General features: G+C 36.2%; 1 protein-coding gene across 1 annotated transcript in view; it reads right to left on the reverse strand.

The window, feature by feature from the left end:
- Positions 1-8,464: 8,464 nt before the first annotated feature.
- Positions 8,465-14,257, reverse strand: part of LOC115225980 (leucine-rich repeat-containing protein 15-like) — a 171,592-nt gene continuing 165,799 nt past the window's right edge. Inside the window, exon 17 of the mRNA XM_036514789.1 lies at positions 8,465-8,627. Within this exon, the coding sequence (XP_036370682.1) occupies positions 8,465-8,627 (163 nt within the window). The remainder of the gene's footprint in view (positions 8,628-14,257) is intronic.

Raw genomic sequence — 14,257 nt, forward strand, 5'->3', positions numbered from 1 at the left:
CCAATTTATTCTCCGATAAAGATACTTTTGAAAGACCACAAGTTTAGTTTCCAATACTGAAACACCCCCCCCCCACTATAATACTGCATTAGAAAGGTCCAAATTCAAGAATAACATAAACTACATTGAACCAAATATACATAGACCATGAAGGCGCAGACAGAGGAATCTCTTAGGATCTAATCCCCCTTATAGCAGAGTTATGAAATTCTTCATACAGAGTTATGAAATTCTTCATACAGAGTTATGAAATTCTTCAAATTAATAGACAATCCATTCTTGTAGTCACACAACTACCACAAGACCTTCAAAAGAAAGATTGTTAAAGTCAGCTATAGTTGCTTCTCTAATATAGAGTCAATAATACTCCACCACAATAAAAATACACACGCCAGAAATATTCCCGAAAGACAATGTAATGGTAGATCTCCAGATCGTTGTCCTTTAAGAAACAACTGTCAGTAAAAAATATATATATACAAGACCAAAATCATGGATCCCAATGAAATAACAAAGACGTATATCGGAATGACGGGCAATTCGTTTAAGGAAAGATACACTCAACACTTGGCCTCATTTAGGGACAAAAATAAAAGACATGCAACATTCTTATCCAATTTGATATGGACATTGTAAGAAAGAAGAATAAGTAGTCCCCAGATAAGATAGAACATCATTGCTAAAGTCAGAAGATATAGAAAACACTAAAATACTAAATATCATACAATCAATAGACTACACCCTAAATATTGGGGACAAAACCTTTTCTCTCTACATACACAAGCAATATCTCACACTTAGACACTTCAAATAGGAACCACCACTCCAACAAGGATAGTTTCTTTTCCTGGACATGAAAATTGACTAAAAACCACACAAGAACCCCGCAGCTAGAAGAAACATGTCCATATGACGAACTACCTCAGCACACAAACATACTAACATCACATTTACCTAGAATACTATATAATGTAAACAAATTTAACCTATAGCATGACTGTTTTCCTCCAAAGTGAAATAACCACTCAAATGTGCCATCCAAGAGTAGCAACCCTTGATTTATTATTTTCTTTACGAGATTTTCTTCGAATTCACGAGAGTTTGTGTTGAGCACTATTTCTCCATGTTATCAACTTGAAAAATTGTTAAAATAATAAGATATTGTCCTTAACATGAAACTAATGGTAGTTTTAATACGCAAATAAAGAATTCTAACCCCCAATGAGGTGTTGAGCACTCATTCTCGTCGTTCGCAATATATATATATATCTACATACATACACACACATATGTATGTATGCACGGTAGCATGTGTATACACATATATACACACATGCAAACACATATACATACAACAAAATATCTTCCCATATAACTATCATACTATGTTCTTATTAACTATTAATCTGTAACAAATCAGGTTTAGTTATCTTAGGCAATAAATAAGACTTACCAAGGAAATCATTCTTGTTACATAAGTTTCCGACGCAACAACCAACACAAGAAGTGCCATTGGTCCATTTATTGCAAGTAAGGGTATTGTTTCTCATAGCTTCAACACATTTTCTGTATGTGCTGCAGGACTTTTCAATCTTCATTGTAACACCGTTCATTGACATTTCAAATCGGCATACTGGCTGTAATAATAGATATAAAAATGATGTACTACAACCATAACATTTACTACTATGACTACTGCAACAACAACTCTAGAAATGTTTATCATGCAACAAGGTTTAATCATTGCTTTAAAAATAGCATAAAGCAAGAAATGAAACCGAAAACAACTTGTCAAAGAATTGAAAATTAACAACTTAAGTAATTCTCTGTAAAGTTTATGGTTATTTACAACTTATAATAAATAATGTTTTGAATACTTACAGTATTCAAAGTTCTCTGATCACATGTAGATATGACCATCGAATCACGGTTCAAATCAAAACCACTTCACTCTGCCACCCACCATAAAACATAAGATAGGTCAAATAATCCCAATAATTATGTATCATTCCGCCAAAGTTTCCTCTGCATCGGGAATGCACACGGGGATTTTTTTGATGCAAAATTTACGAAACATTATGCGTACAAAACTCACCAGCAAATCATACACCCGTACCCAAAGCTGATAATTAAATAAATTTATCAGATGTGAAGCTTTGATCTGTGTCATTACCAATGTACTGGTGTACAACTACGTGGTCAGACATACGCCTGGCAATTTCAACTCGTGTTTTAGCTGCGTTTTAAACGTATTGCTTGTGTCTTTTCCACTTGAAATAATACAAAATTATGTTCTGAAGAGTTTGTTGTACTACTTGATGTGAGCGAAGATTTAATACGCTTTCAATTTTTCATTAGTAGAGATATATAATATTTCTCTGTTGTTGTACCTTTCAACCTCGTCTATCAGACAGCCTCTTTTGCTATAGCGACCAGACAAATGATAACTCTCATTTGCTGCCTTAACTAATTCATTGATCCGCTCTTTGTAATCTTTGCGAACTGGCCACGTCCGACTTCTAACTACCCCCACAAAGTCTAGCGACTCCAGATAATTCTACAAGGAACCTTGGTCTCAAGTTGCCTCCTGGTCACGTACATTCATACATCCCACTCTAAGTACAGCTATGTTTATCATAAGTTCTTGTGTTCGATTCTTGGGCAGGGTTCAATGTTGTTTCCTTGCACTTTGTTTTAGTCTACTCAAGTGAAAATGGATCCCAGCTTAGTGTTTGTCATTTATTTCTCCCTTCAATCGTCAGATATTTGTTGTCCCATTGAGTCATGGATAAAAGGATCAATAGGGTGTTCATGTCTTCACAGGCACCTACAACAATTAGCGAGTGACAGTTACGGATATATTTTAACGGAAAGGAAGAAAATAAGATCCTAGTTTACCTCTGCTCCTGGACAACTGGTTACAGCCGAAATATTGCACGTCATCTTTGAACATGTTTGACACTGCAAATTCCTTTGAAATAACGAGTAATCTACAGAATATAAGTAAATATCCATATTTTACGAACCAAATAGTGCAATCCATAGCAACAACTAGAAATATTTGCTTTCTGATGTAAAGAAATGTTTATGTATTAGTGTTAGAATCAATACCTATTTTTATGTTCATTTGGAAATGTTTAAATTATGTCACAAATTCAACTGAGAAAAGCATGGAAGCTACCTGTTGCCCTTTTCTTTTAGCATTCTGGTCTCACAAAAACGTGAAAACTGTGGAACAAGTCAAATAAAGGGATGAAATTCGAAAGTGGTAAGTGATGTTGCAGTGGGAACTCCCTTATAAAACCCGGGGATGTCATTTAAATTATGTTACAATGTTATATAGTATGTGAAAAATGCTATAATATGTGAACTGAGCAACACAATATTTGAATAAATAGGAAACTTTATCACTGATATGGTGGTCTTCCAAATATATGCAGGTTATGTATATATGAATGTATGTATGTTATGTATGTATGTATGTACGTACGTATGTATGTTATGTATGTATGTATGTATGTACGTACGTACGTATGTATGTATGTATGTATGTATGTATGTGTGTGTGTGTGCATGTATGTATGTATGCATGCATGCATGTATGTGTGTGTGTGTGGAAATATATATATATATATATCTGTAAATGTAATATGTGACAATTATTCGGTAGCCATGATAAAACTCTGAGTTTCGGATGTCGGGGTGGAAATTCACGCCGCCATCTCTTCAGTTATCCGGCCATCGGAAGAAAATGCCCATTTTTTCATTTTTTCTCGGAGTTTTTTATAATGGCCACCGAATATATTAAAATTACAGAAAAATTCCTCCATTTACATAATATAGAGGTCTCTTTCATTCTTTTGTTGTTTTACCATTTCTCTATATATATACTCATATACATACACGCATACATATATATATATATACATATATATATATATATACATATATATATACCTACAGACACACATATATATGTATATATATATATATATATATATATATATATATATACACACATACATATATATACATACATACACACAAACACACGCACACACACACACACACACATATATATATATATATACAGATATATATACACATACATATATATATACATACACATATATATACACACATATGCGGGGTCATCGAAAAAGGTTTCCGTGCTTTTCAAAATGAAATAACTAAGTCTGTATTAAAGGAATTTTTCTGCGTAGACTATTTTCTTAAGATAATCCCCCGCCCCCCAAAAAATCCATAGGAGTTAGATCAGGGCTTCTAAGTGGCCACAAAATAGGACCATTACTTCCAATCCAGCGGCCAGGAATCTGTTGTTGAGTGCTTGTCGCACATTATGGCTGTAGTGAGCCGGTTCTCCGTCCTGCTGGAAAATTACACTTATTCTCTTTTCTCTTTCAATGTCTGCAACTTGAGCAATTTGAGGGAACAGATAAATTTCTAGCATGTCAAGTACCTAGCGCCTGTAATCGTGTTTTCTACGAATATAAAAGGGCCAAGAGCACGATCCTGCAGGAGTCCACACCATATATGAAACTTGGGCGAATCACGGACGTACAGGAAAACTTCATGGGGTTGTTGAGCTCCCCACATCTGACTGTTATATCGCTTAACACAACCATTTATGTGGAATGTTGCTTCATCACTAAACAAAAATTCTGTTAAGATAACTATCATCGTCATCAATTTCTCTCACCATCGTTACAGCAAATTTAGCGCTTTCAGGCCAATCAGTCTCCTTAATTTTACGTCTCTTTAGAATTCTGTAAGCATTCAGTCTTAGGCGTTTTGAATTGTTGTTTTAGACATACGAAGTTCCAAACTGCGTCTATTGGTGGACTTCTTAAGACTAGGCAAACATGACAGTCTCAAACGCTCCACATTCTTTTCCAACGTGCGTGGCTGGCCTGGAGATTTCTTAATATTTACATTTCCAGTTTCTTTAACCTGGTTAAACCAGCGAACAGTGGTTTTGTCTGTAGGGGAATCTTGTCTGTAAGTACGCTGAAAAGGACGTTGCACTAAAACAACTGACTTAAACTCAGTGTACCACAACACATACTGCACTTTCTGCTGTAGAGTCGCCATGATTGCCGTGGAGAGACTGGCCAGACGCTCGCTAGTGAAATAGTGATTTGAAGGACAACGCAGTGGCAAATATCAAAACACCCACAGTTGTTATACAGTCGAACGTTGATTTCATACGGATCGCTGGCTTATAGCTTGAATAATGACAACTAAAATCACGGAAACCTTTATCGATGATCGTATATATATATATATATATATATATGTAAAAACATACTCTATCTTTTATTCCTCCTCTCATGTTCCTTCCCTTTTCTCGCTCCCCTCTCTCACATTGCTTGTCCCTATCTTGTCCCCTACCTATCTCCCCTCATTCCATGTGACTGGTGTCCGGCCAGCCATGATCTTTCTTTCTTGGCCTGACTGCCGACCTCTTGTGTCCATCTCGAATGTCCCTGCTTTAGGCTTTCACTTCATACACGCCAGCTCAATTTGATTAGTTTTCAGTCGAAAGACACCCGTTGTTATTTCTTGTTGTTTGTATTCGCAATTCTATACCATGTTCTCCGTTTTCTTGTTTTTTGTCTTTGTTGTCGTACACATTCGCTATCTTTCTTACAATAGGGTTTAATGCTTTTAGATGAGACTTTTTTGGGGCAACCAAATCGAACAATCTCAAGTGCAACTGCCCAAAATGGTCGTGACTTCTGGAACTTGACTGAGGAAAGAAACCCACAAATGGCCCGTCTTTTTCTGCCTGTCCTCCTAATTGTTGTTTCTCTTGTCCGCCTTTGTGTCGTCTATCTGTCTGAATGTTTTAATGTCCTCTATTGCGTTTTTGTTCCGTATATATATTTATATTTATATATATATATATATATATATATATATATATATACTGTCAATAATAAAAGGGTAAAATTAATTAATTGTTAATTAATTTTACCAAGTAGTGTTCAGAATGTAAAAATACCATTTACGGTATATTTAAAACATTACGTTATATAATTAGGGTTCAGTAAAATAATTTACGGTGTGTGGTCAAGTAAATTATTTTACTGAACCCTAATTATATATATATATATATATATATATATATATATATATATATATATATATATATACACACATATATGTATATGTATATATATATGTATGTATATATATATATAATATATATATATATATATATATATATATATATATATATATATATATATATATATATATACATATATAAGCATATATATATATTTATATATATGTATATATATATATAAGCATATATACAAACACGCACACATATATATATACCTACATATATACATACACATATATATATATATGTGCATGTCTCTGTCTCTGTCTGTCTGTCTCTCTCTCTCTCTATATATATATATATAGATATAGATATTTATATATATCTTCTACATTGAAGACTTTTACCAACCTCATATATGCACTCCAAACTTTTCGATCTGCATCGGTTAAACTATCTGTATAGTGGACAATTGGATCAACGACATCTTAGAGCATCATAGAGCATCGAGTGATCCAACTTAGCAACGAGTCGACACTCACTCAATATTTCCGCTTCACCGACCACTCTGCGTAACGCCTCTCAGTTTTCGATTTAAACCTTCAGCACCGGATTTCCCATCTCTCATTTCTTTAGGGAAGAAGAGTATATCTTTCTGAAAACTTGTGCGCCTTTTGATTTAAATTCCTCCCCCCTCCCCTTACATTTTTAATCTACATTTCAACTCCCCACCATCTACTGTAGCAATATATGCTTTACTTCTGTACTTCGTTTTCTTTTTGTTTTTCCCGCTGCACCACACCCACCGACCCACATCCACACATTATTTGTCCCTGCTCCCATATTTATACTTTATACACACTTCACATGCTAGCTCACAGTTACTACATACATATCTCACTTCGCCAGCACAGTTAGTCTCTTCACACTTTATTACACCTCCCCACGTCTTTCTCATTGGATATTCTATCTTTGACACATACACACTGGTACATGCACTCATATACATTCAGCGTGAGCAGCTGAGACTGTGGGTGTTATCTAGCCATGTTGGTCTTGGTATACCCCTACATATCCTACCAGTTGTAGTGGTAGAGGCCTCAGGTACCTCCAGCATATGTCCTATCAGAAGCTACTGTCAATACACTTTCTGGCTGGACTCTCAAGTGTGATCAACTGAAACTGTTATCTAGCCATCTGTTCTTGGTCAACCCCTAGATTTCCTGTCAGTTTGCATGGGTTGAAGAATTGGTCTTGCGATTTTCTCGTGTGACATTCTAATCGCATGCCCGTATAACCTGAGAGGTAGTGCCTCAATGTAGAAAACGAACGACTCGATCTGGAGAGACTCTGTCATCTCCAAGGTACGCACTGGTTCGAGTAAAGTTACTCCAGAGATTCTTCGGAGAAAACCCATTTCAGCCGCTTCTATTTGCGATCAAACCCTTTCGGTCGTTAGCCAACATTTATGAAAACCAAACTAAGGATAGCACGTTCCGCCGAGGTCGACTTTGCCTGTCATCCTTTCGGGGTCGATTAAATAAATACCAGTTACGCACTGGGGTCGACATAATCGATTTAATCCGTTTGTCTGTCCTTGTTTTTCCTCTCTGTGTTTAGCCCCTTGTGGGTAGTAAAGAAATAGGTATTTCGTCTGTCTTTACGTTCTGAGTTCAACTTCAAGTCAACTTTGCCTTTCATACTTTCGGGGTCGATAAATTAAGTACCAGTTGCGAACTGGGGTCAATCTAATCGACTGACCTCCCCTCCCCAAAATTTCGGGCCCTGTGCGTAGAGTAGAAAAGAATAAATCCACGCACTGGTTCTATTTCACTTTATTATCCGTCCCTTTGTTAAAAATGTGTTAAAAAATTAACAAAACGAATATTCGATGAATCGTTCGGCTAATCAATCAAACAGTTATGATTGTTAGAAACCTTTTGTTGCCATCCATGACCTCCTCAATGACTATTTGAATGTTTCCGTTCTATACTTATATAGTTGTGAGTGAGAATGTACATGAGAGAGGAAGGGAGTTAGAAAGAGAGAGTGTCTGTGTGCATGTGTGTGTGTGTATGTGCGCACACATTCATGCATGTGTGCGCTGTCGTGTGTCTGTTTGTGTGTGTGTGTGTGTGTGTATGTGCGCCTGCGTGTGTTTGTGTGCCGATGACGGTTTGTGTGATATCGTTGAATCTGTAAGTGCATTAGAGAGAAAATGTGAATGAAAAGCGTGCGAATGGTAAAAGGTTTATTTCTCATATCTTTGTCTATAGTTTCCCTTTCATAAGACATGATATTGTAAGCTCCAGAGAATAACCCGGATTTTTGTTCGTTTCAATAATAAAAGAAAAACAAGCAAGGAAAGTTTTCCTAACCTTTACATTGTGCATAATTCAGTATACGGATTGTTGCGCCTGTAGCCTCCTGACACGAGCCAATGACATCCACATTTCTGTTATATACTTTTTTAATATGACTTACGAAGGCTGGTAGGTGACATCCACACGTCATATTCTTATTGTTTTCGAGGTTACTGTAATTATAAAGAGAACTCTAACTGAATGCGCTTCAAACGAACAGAGAAATTCCTGTTAGATTTGACAAGAAGCAAAGATTAGAAAATTCGAACAGGTGTATAAAAGTTATGACATTCATGGTTTTTTGCTCCCAAATTGTTAATAACATCAATAATTTGAAATGGTTTCTAGTGGAAAGTGAAAATATTTTACGCTTCTATTAATTTTTAGCTTACATATTGAATAATAAAGTATCTTTAAGTGAGAAGATTTCTATCCACTTAAAAAGATTCCATTTTATTGTGTTTTAGGGACATTTTGGGGACGGAAATTTTGTAGTAGCGACTTTGTGCCGCTCTCTCTGAGAAAAACTCAATTAGACGGGAGGTTTTGGTGCTAAGAAGGTTGTGTTTATTCTGTGCGGCAAATATTTTTTAAGTCAGAGATTAACCAGTGCAGAAACTGAAAAATTACAGTGTTGTACTTCGTTAAGTTTCTGCGGCACAGACATGTATAGTAATGTGCTTATTTAACAAGGGGGAATTTATATACATTTTTCGAAATATCAATTTAAATATTTTCAGTTTTTCAAACAACTACAGCAATAATGGTTTTAAATTTTGGCTCAAGGCCGGCAATTTAGGGTAGGGGGTAAATAATGAAGTTACCTGAGAGGTAAAAGAAAAATTAAACAGGGCATAGCAGCAAACACTTGCCGCATAAAACGGTAGGAAAAACGGGAACGCTTCTTCCAGCAAAACAGAGAATTGAGAATAAACACAAAAAGTTTTTACAGAGAGTTAAACAAAGAAGACTATATCAATAGACATCATGCCAAGGACATCAGTGATTCAGTTATACTGGGAAGCAATATGGAACAAACCAAAACAATACAACAAAAATACTTAGAGGATTAATAGGGAAACGGGTAGGAAGAACACAATAGAACTACAGATATGTCCCACAATCACAAGCCAAGAGATCACGGACAACTGAGGAGTACCAGCCACTGGAAAACTTTAGGAATAAAGAAGGTTTCCAACTTCTAGTTGAAACACCTCATCAGTACCCATAACCACGCAGCAACAGCATTCAATTTATTGATGAGCCAGAATCAACATCAAACTGAATGCTGGAAAAATAAAGATACCGTACTTCCACAAAATTACAGACCAATAATATACCTATCAACATCAAACAAAACCCTAGCATCAGTAATCCATAACCGGCTTATAAAGCATCTGGAAAACTACAATGTTTTAACAGAAGTAAAAAAAAGTGGTATGGGATAGGAATGCATGGCTGTAAGGAGCAACCTCTGGTAAACCGAGCCATTACAGAGGACTGTAAGAGGAGAAAGACAAACTTGAACATGACTTGGATTGATTACCAGAAAGCATTCGACAGCATTCCACACTCATGTATACAGGAATTTCTCCACACGAATAATATAGCCTCACCACTACCAAAATATTTTAAACACGCAATGGCAAATCGGAAAATCAGTATAACATAAAAACTTACCCTACCCCGTGAGAAGAGGGATTTTTCAGGGAGACTCACTGTCAGACCCCTGCAGCTCTGCCTTTCTCCGTCCCCGCTAACAGACTTGTTAAGCAAAACCACTATGCTATGGACAAAAAATAAAACATCTCCTGTACATGGGTTACCAAAACTTTTCTCTAAAAGTACTATGGAACAGAGAAACCTAACCAAAATTGTCCATAGTTTCAGTAAGGACATAGAAATGAGCATGCGGCTGGACAAATGTGCCAGATTCACACCGAGAGAGGCAAATTAATCAGTACTGAAAACTCTGCACTCGACATAGACACAGAAATTAAAGAATTAGACCAAGATCGCTTATACAAATATCTGGGATTATACGAAACAGCTAAAATACAACACAGAAATATGAAAGAAACTTAGGAGAGAGTATTACAGAAGAGTTAAACTAATATTAAACACTGAACTTAATGCTAAAAAATAGGATAATAGGGATAAACACGCTAGTCATACCAGTTACAAATTATAGCTGTAACATAATAAACAGGAAGATCAGTAAATTGAGAAACCTAGATAGAAAATTAAGAAGACTACTAACAGCGCACCGAAGTCACCACACCAAAGCAGACGCAAGCAGAATATATTTATCCCACTTAGAAGGAGATTGTGACCTGATACAGATAGAAAAATTACAATAAAATAACAACTGTTGGACTAAGGAAGTTCTTAGAAACAAAGTGTGGGAGACTATTGCATGTAGTTAAGCAACACGAGAATGAAACAGAAGCAACGTTCACTGATACATTGATTTCAGATGATAGTATGGCGGAAATATTCAAAGAGATAAAAAAGAAACCTATGAAAATAGAATTACAAAAGATACTGAAGAAGAAATGAAGGGAAAATCACTCCATTGCCAATATCCTGCAAGGCTTGACCAAGAGGAAGTGAGCCTGAGTAAAAGCCAAAAATGGCTCAAAAGCTCAGGTCTAAAAGCTGATACGGAAGGATTGATTCCCGCTGCACAAGACCAATCTCTCACTACAAACAATTATAAAAATAAAATAAGGAAAATAGGCCCAACACCAAATGCACAATGTGCAACCAAGACAATAAAACAGTTGACCACATCATTACGTGCTGCCCAGTCTTTGCCAAGTCTGAATAGATATACAGACACAATAAGGTAAGCAGTTATATCCATTAGACAATATGCCAAAATTACATTAAAACTGACAATAGGTGGTATAAGCATATGCCAAAGAAGCTACAAGACAACGATCAGGCCACAATCATCTGGGATAGGCCGGTTCAAACCAGCAAAGAAATAACAGGTAATCATCCAGACATGATAATCAAGGATTGGGGAAAAACACTTGCTTACTTGTAGACGGTGCAGTACTTTCTGATAAAATAGATAAATACAATCCTCTTAAATACGAAATAGCCCGGCTATAGTAAATGAAGAAGGGGAAGATAGTGCCAATTGTTGCCAGGTCCTTGGGAACAGTATCAGAATGTATCAAGTGGAATATAGAGGAAATTGTAACAGAGTGCCTAGCAGAACTGTTACAAAAGGTTTGCCTCCTTGGCATGGCCAGAATAATCAGAAAAGTATTAGCTGAAAAGAACGGATAGCATAGTAGCCTAGGCTGCAGATAGAAAGCCCGCTATGCATGCAAGACTCCGAGAGTTCAAACGAAACCTGTGATAAAAAGAAATTGGATAATGGAATGTATGAACCTATTTGGTATTGCATCGAATATTGAGAAATTGCTCGGAAAAATTATGGCGAATTGGAGGACGGACCTGACAGAAGTTTAGGGAGAGTTGAAATCAGGAGGGGTATCTTCCAAGGGGACTGCCTGTCACCACTGGTCTTTGTACTGTGCTTGATACCACTAACACTGATACTGAGGAAAGCAAAAGTTGGGTATGCATTCAAAAGCCGCCAACAAAAAGTCAACCATTTGTTATTCATGGATGATATCAAACTTTATGGTAAAGACGAAGCCCAAGTCAGTTCCATCGTTTATACGGTGTATACCTTCAGTGCTGATATTAGAATGGAGTTCGGACTGAGAAAGTGTGGTATGTTAGATTTGAAGAGAGGCAAAATCAAATGAATGCACGGACTAACGATACCGTCGGAGGAGGTTATGAAGCAGATAGAAGAGACGGACTATAAGTACTTGAGGGATTTTGGAAATGGATAAATTGATGGAGAAAGAAATGACAGAAACATTTAAGGAGGAGTACTTGCGCAGACTGAGTCGGATCCTTAAATCGAAATTAAATGGACGGAATAAGATGGAAGCTATCAACACCTGGGTGGTTTTAATCTTTAGATATGGAGCAGGGGAAATCGCATGGACAGTCGCCGAACTATACAGCTTAGATATAAAGACAAGGAAGTTGCTTACCAGATATGAGATACTCCAAACAAAAAGTGTCACAGACAGACTATATGTACCAAGAAAATGAGGGAGAAGAGGACTGATTGGATGCGCACACAGCATTAGAGCAGAAGAAAACAACATAACAAAATGCCACAGAACCGTTATTATTAGAAGAAGGTGAGGCTTGTGTAGGATGAAATATTGCAAAGATAAAGCACTGTACGAGCAATTGAAAAGGAATGAAACTGAAAATAGGTGGGTAAAGAATATAGTGCATGGACCATTTCATAGGGATGTTGAAAATAAGACAGACAGAGAAAAAAGATGGCTGTGGATGACTAAAAGTGATTTAAAACCGGAAACTAATCTGTACTGCCCAAGAGCAAGCACTAAGAACAAACTACATAAAATACAGAGTAGACGACACAGCAGAAAGTGATAAGTGCAGAATCTGTGGACAAAATGGTGAAACCGTATGGCATATTACCAGCCAATGTACGCCACTAGCACAGAAGGAATATAAGAGACGCCACGACAATATAGCAAGGCTTGTCCATTGGACAATTTGCAACAAATATGGACTTGATAGAGAAAAATATTGGTACGACCTCAAGCCCGAAAGCATCATCGAAAAGGATAATGCAAAGACCTTGTGGGATTTTATGATTCAGTGGGACCATGAGATAGAGAATAGGAAGCCAGGCATAGTCTTAATTGAGAAAGAAAACAAACTATGCTGGATCATAGATATAACATACCCAGCTGACAACAAGGTATGCGATAAGGAAGAAAGAAAAGTCGATAGATATGACAGGTTAGCTTGGGAGGTAAAGCAGTTGTGGTCAATGAAGAAGGTGGTAGTAGTACCAATTATTGTCGGAGCCCTGGGAACAATGAGTAAAAATCTCGAGAAGTTCATGAAACAAATAGGGGCTGAAATAAGGGTGGAGCACTTGCAGAAAACAGCCTTGCATGGAACCGCTCGAATATTCCGGAAGGTGCTCGTAAAATAAGAGGTGTTGTGTTACTTTAGTTCCCTGGTAGTGAACAGCTGACAACGTAGTACATCTCCAGCGTTAGAAGCTGTGCAAAGGCAATAATAATAATAATAATAATAACAACAATAATAATAATGATAATGATGATAATAATAATAATAATAATAATAATAATAATAATAATAATAATAATAATAATAATATTGATAATCTTTTCTTGAGTTTGTAAGTCATGTAATAGAAGATAACTATTTCATTTTCATTTCAATACATTTTAATCTTTCTATATGCCTTTGAGTCTGTCTCATTTGGTGTGTTTTAACCGATACCAAATAATCCATTGATAAGGAGGCAATCAGGTAATCACTAAAGCAAAAACAAATCTCAATTCGATTGTCCTATTCAGTTATATGTGGTCGAAGTATTGTCTGAGTAGGAAAGATGAATAAGAGAAGACAGATACGAATGTAGGCCATGCCCACCACTACATACTGCAGCAGATTTATTCGAAAGGAGAAATGAGAAAGTGATAATTAAAATAACAGCAACCAAAACGATATTTGCAGATAAAACATGAGGTTAGTTTACATGTTCTTCTTTCGGTCTTAAATTATTCTTCACATATAAGCACAAAGGAAAATATACTAATATTACAATGTTGAAACGAGTATTAATTTATTTTTTAATTTACCTTATAATTTTAAATTACCTTATCCATACTACATTTATTTTAATTTTAAAATA

This window comes from Octopus sinensis, linkage group LG29 (genome assembly GCF_006345805.1).
Source record: "Octopus sinensis linkage group LG29, ASM634580v1, whole genome shotgun sequence".
Lineage (NCBI taxonomy): Eukaryota > Metazoa > Mollusca > Cephalopoda > Octopoda > Octopodidae > Octopus > Octopus sinensis.